The 11,721-nt window shown below is 37.7% G+C and overlaps 1 protein-coding gene across 3 annotated transcripts; it reads left to right on the forward strand.

Moving 5' to 3' along the window:
- Positions 1 to 1,551: 1,551 nt before the first annotated feature.
- Positions 1,552 to 11,668, forward strand: hdac10 (histone deacetylase 10). Of its 3 annotated transcripts, XM_023278578.3 has the most exons (21): positions 1,552 to 1,658; positions 2,055 to 2,252; positions 4,074 to 4,208; positions 4,320 to 4,416; positions 4,566 to 4,663; positions 5,664 to 5,768; positions 5,873 to 5,941; positions 6,034 to 6,160; positions 6,743 to 6,808; positions 6,893 to 6,952; positions 7,112 to 7,201; positions 7,353 to 7,459; positions 7,535 to 7,602; positions 8,680 to 8,926; positions 9,040 to 9,133; positions 9,244 to 9,329; positions 10,320 to 10,376; positions 10,509 to 10,590; positions 10,890 to 11,078; positions 11,230 to 11,389; positions 11,499 to 11,668. In XM_023278578.3, the coding sequence occupies exons 2-21, from the start codon at positions 2,188 to 2,190 to the stop codon at positions 11,549 to 11,551; spliced, it is 2,055 nt and encodes a 684-aa protein (XP_023134346.2). In that variant the 5' UTR covers positions 1,552 to 1,658; positions 2,055 to 2,187; the 3' UTR covers positions 11,552 to 11,668. The 3 variants fall into 3 exon arrangements, with proteins under 3 accessions (XP_023134346.2, XP_054865120.1, XP_054865121.1); XM_055009145.1 differs by lacking the exons at positions 1,552 to 1,658; positions 2,055 to 2,252 and having other exon boundaries at positions 4,191 to 4,208; positions 4,320 to 4,391; XM_055009146.1 differs by lacking the exons at positions 1,552 to 1,658; positions 2,055 to 2,252; positions 4,074 to 4,208 and having other exon boundaries at positions 4,341 to 4,416; positions 4,560 to 4,663.
- Positions 11,669 to 11,721: the final 53 nt, after the last annotated feature.

Genomic DNA, 11,721 nt, shown 5'->3' on the forward strand with positions numbered 1-11,721 from the left:
ATGAAAAGATAATACTATAATTCGAGTCTGATAAACATTTTTCTTCCGACTGTCGTAAATGCGTTTCTTGGAGGAGCAAAATATCTGCTTTTAATTTAGAGACATAGTCCATGATTTTAACTCTTTTTGTTTGTGAGCATATGCCATGAACATTCCAGGCTACGATATTAAACTTGAACATGGAGAGAGAAGATGTTCTGTCACTGAGTATGTAGTAATGTAATAAAACATCTGTGTGTGTCCTTGTGAGCTGTCTGTTGCTGTCTGTGAGCTGTGAGTGTTGGAGAGAGATGTATACAGCAGGTCAGGATCTATATATACATTATATAATAGCACATCATTGCCTGAAAAACTATCAACAAACACATTATAAAACATACAAGCACAATAAACATGGGGGGTACATAGAGTGTGAGTGTGTGAGAGGGTGAGAGGGCTAAAGGGAGACATATAGAGAGGGACAGAGAGAAAAGTAGAAGGAGGAGGGTGTTCTCCAGTGGGGCGTGTAGATTAGGAGAGTGAGACATTTACACCTGTGAGATTTTTTTTTTGATAACACTTTCTAGCATAAATGACTAAGTGATATATTAAACGTTTAAGCCAGTTGTTTTTTTGTTTTTTGTTTTTTGTTTAGAAGAGCCAGGGGGTATCATTTCAAAGCACGTTAACCACTGACAATATTTTTTTTTTAAAAAGGAAGTAACGGGATCCGACCTGGTCAAAACAAACAATATATTTGTGTGATTTGTGTCTTCCCAAACACCCTGGCTGGTTTAGAAATGGCAGAAGATACTTTTAAAGATGTCGCAGAGGAAGACTAGTGTGAATTGTGGTGATTGACAGGATTTGATTTAATGACATGTTCCTAATCCACCTTAGAGTACATGTAGGCTAAATACACAAATATGGCAGCACAATATCTTCAGAGTCCAACAGGAATATCTGTAGCTGTAACGTTCAAATGTGACTGTAGTCACTTCAATACATGCAATAGGTGCTCATGGCTCACTGTGTAGAACGAATAAACCATTGTTTGTTTTGACCAGATCGAATCCCTTTACTTCATTTTTAAATATATATATATATATATATATATATATATATATATATATATATATATATATATATATATATATATATATATATAAAAATAAATATATATATATATATATATATATATATATAGATATATATATATATATATATATATATATATATATAAATATTTTAATATATATATATATATATATATATATATATAGATATATATATATATATATATATATATATATATATATATATATATATATATATATATATTGTCAGCGGTTAATATGCTCTGAATGACGGCTAGGACGTGGATGACTGAACGAGTTTTCATTGTTTTCTGAGTGACTAGTTTTAACAACGCGGTCTCAGTTTGTTCCGATGCATTTTAGCAAATAAAGCAATGTTGTGCTGCGTGTTGTTCTGATGTATTTTATCAGATCCAGCTGATGTGCTGCGTGTTGTTCTGATGGGAGGCTGCTGAGGGTCGGAGTGTTTCTGAGAACAAACCCGAGTTAAACCTGAAGTTCTGCTCTGGATCTGTTCTACTGAACACACAAACTAACACACAACACAGCAGTGGACGTGCTTCTATGTTGTGGGTTTTCTTGGTGAGACAATAAATAGTTTTGTGACTCGTTCTTAACCAGGCAGCCTGTGTTAAGTTGTGATTATCCCCAGTTGACATGGACGTGTTTCCTGAACAATCACCAGGTGTTAAACACCTGACAGAATGACAGTGATCTATATGGATGAAGCAGAATGCTTGTCGAGCTGGTCGGTAGTACAGTGAGTAAAACGGTGATCCCGTAATTTTATCGCTGGATTACGTGGTTTCGAATCCTCTCACCCTACTTGAAAAATACGTGTTTTTTATTTCAGCCCGCACATTTCTTTTTACTGTCTGTAGATGATATTTACATGGATATAGACTTTGTTAAGTAGTGATGCCGACGTTTTTCGGCGAGGTCTTCTTTATCTGGTATCTTTATTTCACGTAAATCCAGGTCTGATCGTGACGAATCTGCGGACGAAACATCTGGAGACGGAAACTATCGCCAGTTAACCTGATCACCAGTTAAACTGGAAAACAGGGACATATGTGTCGTACCCCACATGTCTTGTGTGCTCTGAGAGGTGATGAAGATGGGAACAGCGCTGATTTACGATGAGGAGATGACCAAATACAAGCTGCTCTGGGTTGAGTGAGTAGTAAACACACATGCAGGCAGACATAGCTAACTTAGCAAACAAAACAAGCCTGAATCAATACAAGTTAGGCTGGTATAAGTGACTGCTGTGTAATTTCGGGTATACCACGGCTGCTGTATGACTTCTATTTTAATTTCTTCCTGTTAACACATTGAAATGATACGACAAGCAACGATACATTACCCTTACAGTGAACGCATCGTCCACCAAGTAGTTGTAGCTTAGTTGAAGGCTAACAACTTGCTAACGCGCACGTACTGTCTGTGTAGGAACAAATGGTAATAAGAGGTTATTGTGTGATTATTTTAACACGTAACTGTTAAATGGCTTCATCCTATTAGTGTCTCAAATTGTTCTACAAATTCTGTGAAATGAATAAGCTGTACTATGGGTAGGAACTGAAGTTGCAGTTTGTTGTTGCTAGCACGGTCAGAGAGTAGCACAAGGTTTGTTAGATTCATGCTAACAGCTGTGGTAAAGTTTCCTTGGCTTACACAAGTTATTTATTCAAAAATGCAGCATGAAGTTGTCACATCCATTCCTAAAGTTTGTTTTTTCCCCGTTCTTTCAATCTTACTGTTAATATGCACTTTGTTCAAGCACTGCTACATAAATGCAGTTCATAGATATGCATTATTTTTCTTTATCTGTGGTTAAAGATCAACTGTAAGACATCATATTAAAGTGTTTGACATAACTTCACAAATTTTAGGGAGACTGCCCTGTTTGTGTTTGCATTTTACAGTTTGTGCTCCCATGAATAATACAAAGCCCAAAAGAAGTAAATAAAACCACAATATTTGTGGTTTTAATTGTAGTCACATCATTACATTATTATTACCTTTACAGCACATAAAGTAAAGCTGAGCGAAATCCACTGAAATATTTTAAATTAAAGTATGAGACTGCAGTGAATGTTTTTCCTAAAATCTTTTATAATAATTCCCATAAACCCAATAGATGCATTGAAACTCATAGTCATGGTGCAACATATATTATCATTACTTCCTCAAGATGCATATTATAATTAATTGTATTTGTTTCTATCTGATCAGTAAGTGTGTCATTTTTTTGTCCTGAAACTTGTATTTCTATACATGTTTTTGTGTAAAATAAAGCATAACCTGTTGTGACTAATGACTAAATATAGCTCGATACAGAAATGACTATACCTCCGAAAATACAAGGAGTTATATCACTGATATATCAGATATTTGTCATGGAAAATAATGTTAAACTTCTTTTTGTGACAAACTCATATGTAAAATGTTTTGACATGTTCATTGATTCTGCATTTTGTGTTTCACCTCTGATAGAAATAAATCTCTGAGAATTTCCCATATCATACTAAATGTCATTGTTAATAATTATGTGTTTGAATATATTGTAGACATTCCTAAAGTTTTCAGACTCTCATGAAGTGTGAAAGCTGCACACTTTTTACGTACATTTGTGGTTTCCTGCTGGCAAAAGCGAGATCACAAAAAGTACTGTGTGGTCTTTGAATCTTAACTTTGAAATTTTTCTTCTGTGGAGCCAATTCCCCTAATTCGTCATGCATTTATGGAAAAGGCTTATTGTTAGATTATCAGTGTGGCATTGTTCTGTTCATTTTGTGTGTCTTTTTTGATCAGTTTCACTTTTTAAAATCTATTTTTACAGTGCTTATATGGGAGCAGAATCACATTGTTAAATTACACATGGCTAAATAAAAAACACATTCAAGTATACAAATCCAAATTCATTTAATCAGTAAGATGCGTATCACACTATTAGCTAATTCACACATGTTTGACGTCATGTTTTTTCTCCAGTCCAGCGTGTAAGATCGAGGTACCCGAGCGTTTGACTGTGAGTCATGAAGCTTTGGTGAGGACTGGTTTGACTGATCGATGTGTCTCCATACCTGTCCGCGAGGCCACGGACGCAGACATTCTGTTGGTTCACAGGTCAGACCTGATGGTGATAAAGAGCTTTTTCACATCTCAGTGAATTCTTCTCACTCTAGTCATGAAAGGGAGATAAACATCTCAAATGATTTATTTTGCTGCTCCTAACAGTGAGGAATACCTGGAGGCAGTGAAAAAGACTCCTTACATGACTCTGGAGGACTTGAAGGAGTTCACCCTCCAGTATGGTGATGTCTACTTTCACCCAGTTAGTCCTGCAATCAGTAATAATTTACTATTTACTATTTTACTATTTATATTTGTAGCTGCTGTCATTTATCTATCGCACATCTGCTCGGGGCTGAGTCTCAGGTTGTTGTAGTCGCTTTCACTACTCTTTCTCGTTTACTGTCCTAGAACATCTATCACTGTGCCAAACTGGCTGCAGGAGCTGCGCTACAACTGGTGGACAGTGTTATGACGGGGAAGGTGAGGAACGGCATGGCTCTCGTCAGGTGAGGCTGTTAGCCAGTGACACACAGCAGATCTGAGATGTACTCTGATGCTGATTGGCTACTTTGTGATGAAGTTTAGTTTTGTGTGTGCTGCTATGCTTCAATGCTTCTAGGTTTTGCCCATTAAATGTTAATGTCTTACTAGTCTGTCATGTAAAGCAACAATAGATAAAAACAACATTTTTATACTGTTTACGTTTTTGCAATAAAAAAAAAAATCAGAAAAGAGTCACATCACGAACGCACAAGAGAATATGTCCAGAAAGGGCTAAGAAAACATAAATGTGGTGGTGCCTGGGGTATAATCTTAATTTATGACTCCGCTGAATTTTTTCCAAGTGGCTGTAATGCAAGGAATGACTCTTGCATATTTAATTCACCGAAAGATGCTATAGTAGTATTTCCACAGTAAGCATCATTATGAAATTCGTATTAGACACAGAAGAGATGCAGATTTTGCAATCAATAGAAACCGTGAAATAGAAAGTCCTGGACAGTTAATACAAAATTAGTAATCAATAAGAAAACTACACATAACTACTACTACTTCTGCTATTACCAGTAATTGGAAATAATTCATACTGGATTTTTCTGTATGAATTATTTCAGTGATTTAAGTTATTCTTGTTCAGTATTTTAGAAAACAGTAAATTTATCAATTAAGATGAATATCGTTATTAAGGAAAGTGGAGGGGAAAGCTTCAAATTGAAAAATATTGAGACAAATGTTAATTTGTCATTTAAAAATTCTTGTCTTTAATTTTGGATTTGTAGGACTAAAATTCCATTTAAGGAACTTTTGTTTAGGGGTTTATAAATTCTAAAATTGGCATCTTTTTCTACTTTTTTATAATATGATAAAGTACTACCAAGGGGGTTCTGCATGTCAGGCCAATTAAGAAGTTTCAAAATATTGTTTTCTTCTATGCATAGACTACATTCTAAAACTATTACTGAATAAACGTATGAAATATTAACACTTCTCTTTTTTTGCTAATAGACCACCAGGACACCACAGTATGCGCAGTGCTGCTAATGGTTTCTGTGTGTTCAACAATGTGGCCATAGCAGCTCGATACGCCAAACAGAAATATGGACTTAAAAGGTAACAGGACGTTTAATCTTCATGTTTTATTCCTGGCAACTGTTAGTAAGATCACTTCTTTTAATTTAGCTGTTTATACTCCCATCCGATTTGTTCTTTTTCAGGGTGTTGATAGTAGACTGGGATATACATCACGGTCAGGGGGTGCAGTTTTGCTTTGAAGACGATCCAAGGTGACTTTTTATTGAAGGAATATTTCTGATTTGTTTACGTGGATGATTTCTTCTGGCATCTTAGATTCTGAATGCTACTTCCCCCCCCCCAGCGTCCTCTGCTTTTCTTGGCACCGCTATGAACATCAGAAATTCTGGCCTCAGCTTAGAGAATCAGAGTATGACAACGTTGGCAAAGAGAAAGGGGCTGGATTCAATATAAATGTACCATGGAACAAGGTAGGAAATCACACAGATGGTGTATCCTTGAAGTCAATGATGTATTTCTTATGAGACCTTCTTCATAATAACATGTTGCTTGCTTTATGTTACATTCTACTTTTAGCTCAGGTTAAAGAATATATAGTAATAATAGGAGAAGTGGTCTTTTTTCAACTTTTTTCAATATGACAGAAAATGAAATAAAAAATCTTTGCAAAATGCAGTTTTGTGCTGCAATTAGCAGTTGTCTTTGATATTTACAAGTCCTTTATTATTAATTGAAGTATAATTTAGTATATTAAGTTGCCAGCTGGTATGACATGGCCATTACAAATTCATATAATCCAAAGGGACATTTTAAATCTCTGAACAAAATGTGTCTGATACTGCAGAGAAAATCACTTGTGAGCCTCTGTTCATTTTCAGTGTTTTTCTTTTAATGATCAATGTAAAATATTAAATCCATCTTTCAGTGCCGTAAGGGGAACAGCCTCATTGTTAGTCAGACTAACTGACCCAGTCTGAAATTAGCTTTTAAATTTGGCAGCTTTGTGAATGTGTTCATATATTTATTAAATAGGCCTCATTATGCTGTTTCAGGTGGGAATGGAAAACAGTGACTATCTTTCAGTCTTCTGTCACGTCCTTCTGCCAGTCGCATATGAGGTGGACCATTTTGGTAAATTAACAGTTTTTGCTAAAAAATAAGTTTAGACATGACTTTTCTAAATATGTGATTCTTTCTCATAGTTTTGTCCGGATTTGGTGTTGGTGTGTGCAGGCTTTGACTCAGCCATCGGTGACCCAGAAGTACTGAATACAATTGAAATGCAATTTTGTATATATTCTCTTTTGTGTGTATGCTGAACTCATCTTATGTTCATGTACCCCTTGCACTTCCACTCTTTATTGTAATATGTCACTAGGACATTAAACAGCTGAGTCATGGTGGAGTCTTATTTTTTTCAGGGTGAAATGTGTGCCACTCCCGACATCTTCGCCCACCTGACTCACCTCCTAATGAACCTAGCAGGAGGGAGACTGTGTGCAGTGCTCGAGGTCAGGCAACATGTACTTAACATCAAACATATGAGGCAACAGTGCTCATTTTTTCCACCATCCCCTCAGCAGCCCGTGAAAGATTCACATGCTGCAACCATCATGTGGAGGAGCACTGGGTTATAAAAAGTTATGTGTGGTTATTTTCCAGGGAGGATACAACTTGACTTCCCTCCCTCAGTCTGTGTGTCAGACAGTTCAGACTTTGCTCGGAGATCCTTTGCCTCAGCCTGCAAACCTCAGCGCTCCCTGTACAAGGTGCGTGTCACTATGTAGCCAAACTGTCTCGTGTGTGTGTTTTATAACTGTAGCAATTTTGTTTTTCTCTTTCAGTGCTCTCGAGTCCCTTCACTGTGTCCGATCAGCTCATAGGCCGTACTGGTCCTGCCTCAAACATGCAGGTAGAACATCCACAGAATTATTGTTGAGATTCTCCTGCCACAGATTTCAGTCATATCATATTTGTGGACTCATGACGGACAGGTATACAAGGATCAAAACTACAGCAGCAAAACCAGAGATATGAGATGCTTTTCATTCTGGTCCCTTTATAACCCAGAATGCAACTGGGCCACAGACAATTCGTGAGAGATTTGGACGTGTTATGCCACCAGCATTTCACCCTCGTGTCGTCCTGTGGGTCAATATTGACACGTTTTAAAGTTTGAAAACGTGGAGAAAAAAAATATTTTCACAGTGAAACTTCTGATGTCCACATTTTCAGCATTTTTGGGAAATCTTTGAACATTTCTTGGTGTAAAAAAAGAAATGTTAAAAATGTTTTAAGAACATTCACAAAAAAAATCAAGAGATTTGTTTTGTTTTGTAGATTTGTTTTATGAATGTTCTTAAAGAAAATATTAGAAGTTTTACTGATATATATGTAATGACTTTAGATATTTTTAGGATTTTTTTGGAAGATTTTTACTCATTTTTTGAAAATATTTACAAGGGGTTTCTTGCAAAATTTGGGGGATTTTTAAAAAAAAAAATAAAGCTTTTAATGGAAACTTTTAAGGAATTATTGGAATTTTCTTCCTGAAGGTTTTGCAAATTTTCAGGAATTTGGGGAATTTTTTGCTGAATTTTTGGATTTTTTTCAGACAAGGAAACAATATTTTTTGATGCCCGTAAATGAAGACAACAGGAGGGTTAATGGAGCTTGGAGCTACTAGCCTTAAGCAGAGATGAGCAGCAGGCTACAGCAGACTAGTAACCTCACTTCTCTCTTTGTAGTTTTCAGCCTCAACCACAGACTGTTCATAAAACTTTATACAATTCATGGCCCAAATCTACACACACAGAAGTGAACTCACGTTATCAGACCGTTCACAGCTCCCTGTGGAGGCTTCAAACAGCTTTTTTAATGTCACAGCCAAACCCTGACAGAAGACTGACACCTACAGCACGTCATGGTTACACCTCCTGTCACTTTTATATCCACCCTCTCATTAAATCTCCCTTATTCCCTTCTCCAGCTGATCCGCCACCCTCTGATATCAGCACCAAGCGCGTTAAATTAACAGAAGTGAAAGAAGAAGAAAAGACAGTGACGGAAGAGGAAAAGAAAAGCCCAGAGGAAAAGGCGTGGCCCGAGCCTCCAAAACGTGTCGCTCCACCTGTTCGTTCTGCTGCCGTGCTCCCCAGCGATGTGGCTTGTCCAGAAGGATGTAAACGCTTCAGCTCCTCAGAGGATCTCGACCCACTCATAGTCAACAAACTCAGGTGTGAAACACTTAAAATCCACCAAAGATATTCATTGTGATCGGCTTTAATTTTAATTAGCGATTATTTAATCTGCTTCAGTAATCAAAAGTGTGTCTTCTTCTAACAATAAGGGAGAATTTCCTCCAAGATGCAGATGATGACAGTGATGCTCTCACAGCCCTCTCCAGTCTTATCAGCCTCACAGAGAAAATGAACAAGAATGAGGTAATTGGATGTTTGCATCTTGTCTGCCTGAGTGCTGTGATATGATGTTGTTGTAAATACAGTGTTTGCTTTGCTGCAGGCTGATACCATATTTAATTACTGCCTCGTAGATTTGCAATGGCCTGGCGCTGGTCTGCGACGTCACCATGGCGATGATGTGCGTTGTCCAGCATGTTGCAGCTGCTCTCAGCAACCGGTATAGCAATCTAATGCACTGCATGTTTTATAATGAGCTTGTGATACAACAGATTACTTGACAGAAATATTCTCACAGGTAATAATCCCACACCTAAAAGGAATACATTGACATTTTGAAAACACACTTGCTTAGCCACTTTGCGAATGTTACATGAGAAGTTCAACACACTCAAGCTGGAGGTAGTCGACTTAGCTCAGTTTACAGACTGGTAACGCTCCATTAGTACCAAAATTGTCCCTTGAACCCTTTTAGCTCACTAGTTAATATAGTTTGTCTAATTTGTTCAATTTGTGTTAAAAACTAAGTGTAAAAAGGATAACTTCTAGGTAGGGTTATGTGCAAGACTTTTTTGCCCTCTTTTTTTGCTCAAGAACAACGATTTTGTCTTTGCTAAACAGAAACACTTTACCACCACACACCTGTGTTTTACAATTTTCAAGGAAAACAAGCAAATTAATTAGTCAGCCACAGAGACGCGGATAAGCAGACTTTGTTACCTTTAGACAAAGCCAGACCAGCTGTCTCCCATTTTTTCCCCGTAGGCTAGTGTAATCAGCTGCTGGCTGTTGCTTCATATTTAACTCACGGAGGGGTCTCTTCTCATCTAACTTGCTGCAAGGCAGGGGATGAGTGTACTTCCCCAAACGTGTTTGTTTATACAGCATCAGAAACGTTCTGTGTGTTTGTTTGTGGTTAATTTGCTGTTCAGTGGTTTGTGCTTCTCATTTGTGCTTTGACTCCCTGAAGTGATTTCTATTATAGATAGTTTTAGCACCTAACTGCAACATTAATGATAAATGCCTCTTCAAAGTGTAGAGAAATGTTTACTTTCCAAACAATTGCAATGAAAGATGACCTAGAGGGGAAAGGATCCTTTTAAAGGAGTTTGAGAGAAAACTTACTGCTGGGATGTGCAAAAATGTAAAAGGATTTTTTTTTTTTTTTTAAAGACTTCAGTCATATTTGTTTACTTTTGTCTTCATGCAGGGTTTTGGTCGTGTGCGTCGGCAATGGGAAGGTCCCGAGTCACATCACAGAAGACGGGTGATTTATCATTTATGCTCTTTGTGTCAGAGTTGGTAGAAAGGGAATGGATTTGTCTCTTTTGATCCAGTAAAATCACTCTTTATCCATAACAGTGAAAATACCATGTTAACAAAATTGTTCTGTCTTTAGGAAAACACTTGTGGTGCAGATCAGCAGTGAAGACAAAGAGGAACAGAAATGCAAATATTACATTCCCGTGTGTTTAAAGAAGGTAGTCTGTATTACTGAAATAGAAATCACACCTGACAGAATTTGTCATTTAATATTTTCTGTGGATTTTAACATTGCGTCTTTACTTCCCTCCTTTATTATCATAATAGTGTAGGAAAGCTCTGATTTCAAGATCATCAAAACATAAGTGTAATATTTACTGTTTATATTCCTGTTAGTTTTATAGAAACACTGTCCATATTGTCCTCAGCATCTTACCAGGATATGTTCATGTCTGTTTTACATGCTGGTACCATACACTGGGGGTTTTAGTAAATACGTTTGTCTGTTCTCCCACAGGGCTGCAGTGACATGTCAGGGTTCTTACAGGCGGTGTTTGGCCTCCTTCTACCTCTGGGGTACGAGTACGACCCCGATCTTGTTCTGTTGGTTCGGATGCCAGATAGTGAAGTACATGACAGCGTGTGGCAGCAGCTGACAGCCCTGCTGCAGAGCTTTGCACAAGGACACACACTGGTGCTAATGCAGGTAAGAAGGCTGGTGTATGCTGCGTAAAACTACACTAGATGTCATCTAATTATGCCATAGTGAAGTGAAATTGTCTGCATTTCTAAGAAGAATTAGCAGCGGGGTTGTCTGCTTTTGTGGTCAGCATTTTTCCCCTTGGCTTTTATTTCAGGAGGATGAGAAGGCTTGTGTCGGCCCCACAGCCTCCTGCCTCCTCGGGGACCCGGCTCCTCCTCTGGAGCGGCTCCAGGCTGCACTACCAGAGGATGTGGAGGCCATGGAGAGACTTAGACACAAACTGCAGGCTGCCTGGAAGCTTCTGCAGACCACAGGTGAACGCGCAACAGCAGCATCACATTTCAGTATTTACATAATTGGACACACGGAGAGCTTAAAATCACCTGCACTCGATTAACTGGAATATTTATCTCCTAAAAACAGCACCAGAAACCGGAGGAGGTGATGAACGCCAAAGCCATGCTGCTCCTGTTTAATCCTTCAGTAGAGATGAAGGACGTCAGTCAGACTTTTCAGTGTAATTTTGTATTTTTTAGCCGTTTTTACTGTCAAAGTGAGAGCACAAATATTAAACACTGTATGAAAGAACTGAACCTTTTAGCTTAGTCTATGTTATTAATATTGTTTGATTCTGTGAAATGTGTTT

The sequence above is a fragment of the Amphiprion ocellaris genome, chromosome 3 (assembly GCF_022539595.1).
Source record: "Amphiprion ocellaris isolate individual 3 ecotype Okinawa chromosome 3, ASM2253959v1, whole genome shotgun sequence".
NCBI lineage: Eukaryota > Metazoa > Chordata > Actinopteri > Pomacentridae > Amphiprion > Amphiprion ocellaris.

Bases quoted from the DNA above. Each gene is read 5' to 3' on its own strand.
- hdac10 (XM_023278578.3), top strand. From the start codon at position 2,188: ATGAAGATGGGAACAGCGCTGATTTACGATGAGGAGATGACCAAATAC. The intron at 4,664-5,663 runs GTGAGGCTGTTA...TTTTGCTAATAG, and splicing joins AACGGCATGGCTCTCGTCAG to ACCACCAGGACACCACAGTA. The intron at 10,377-10,508 runs GTGATTTATCAT...TTCTGTCTTTAG, and splicing joins AGTCACATCACAGAAGACGG to GAAAACACTTGTGGTGCAGA.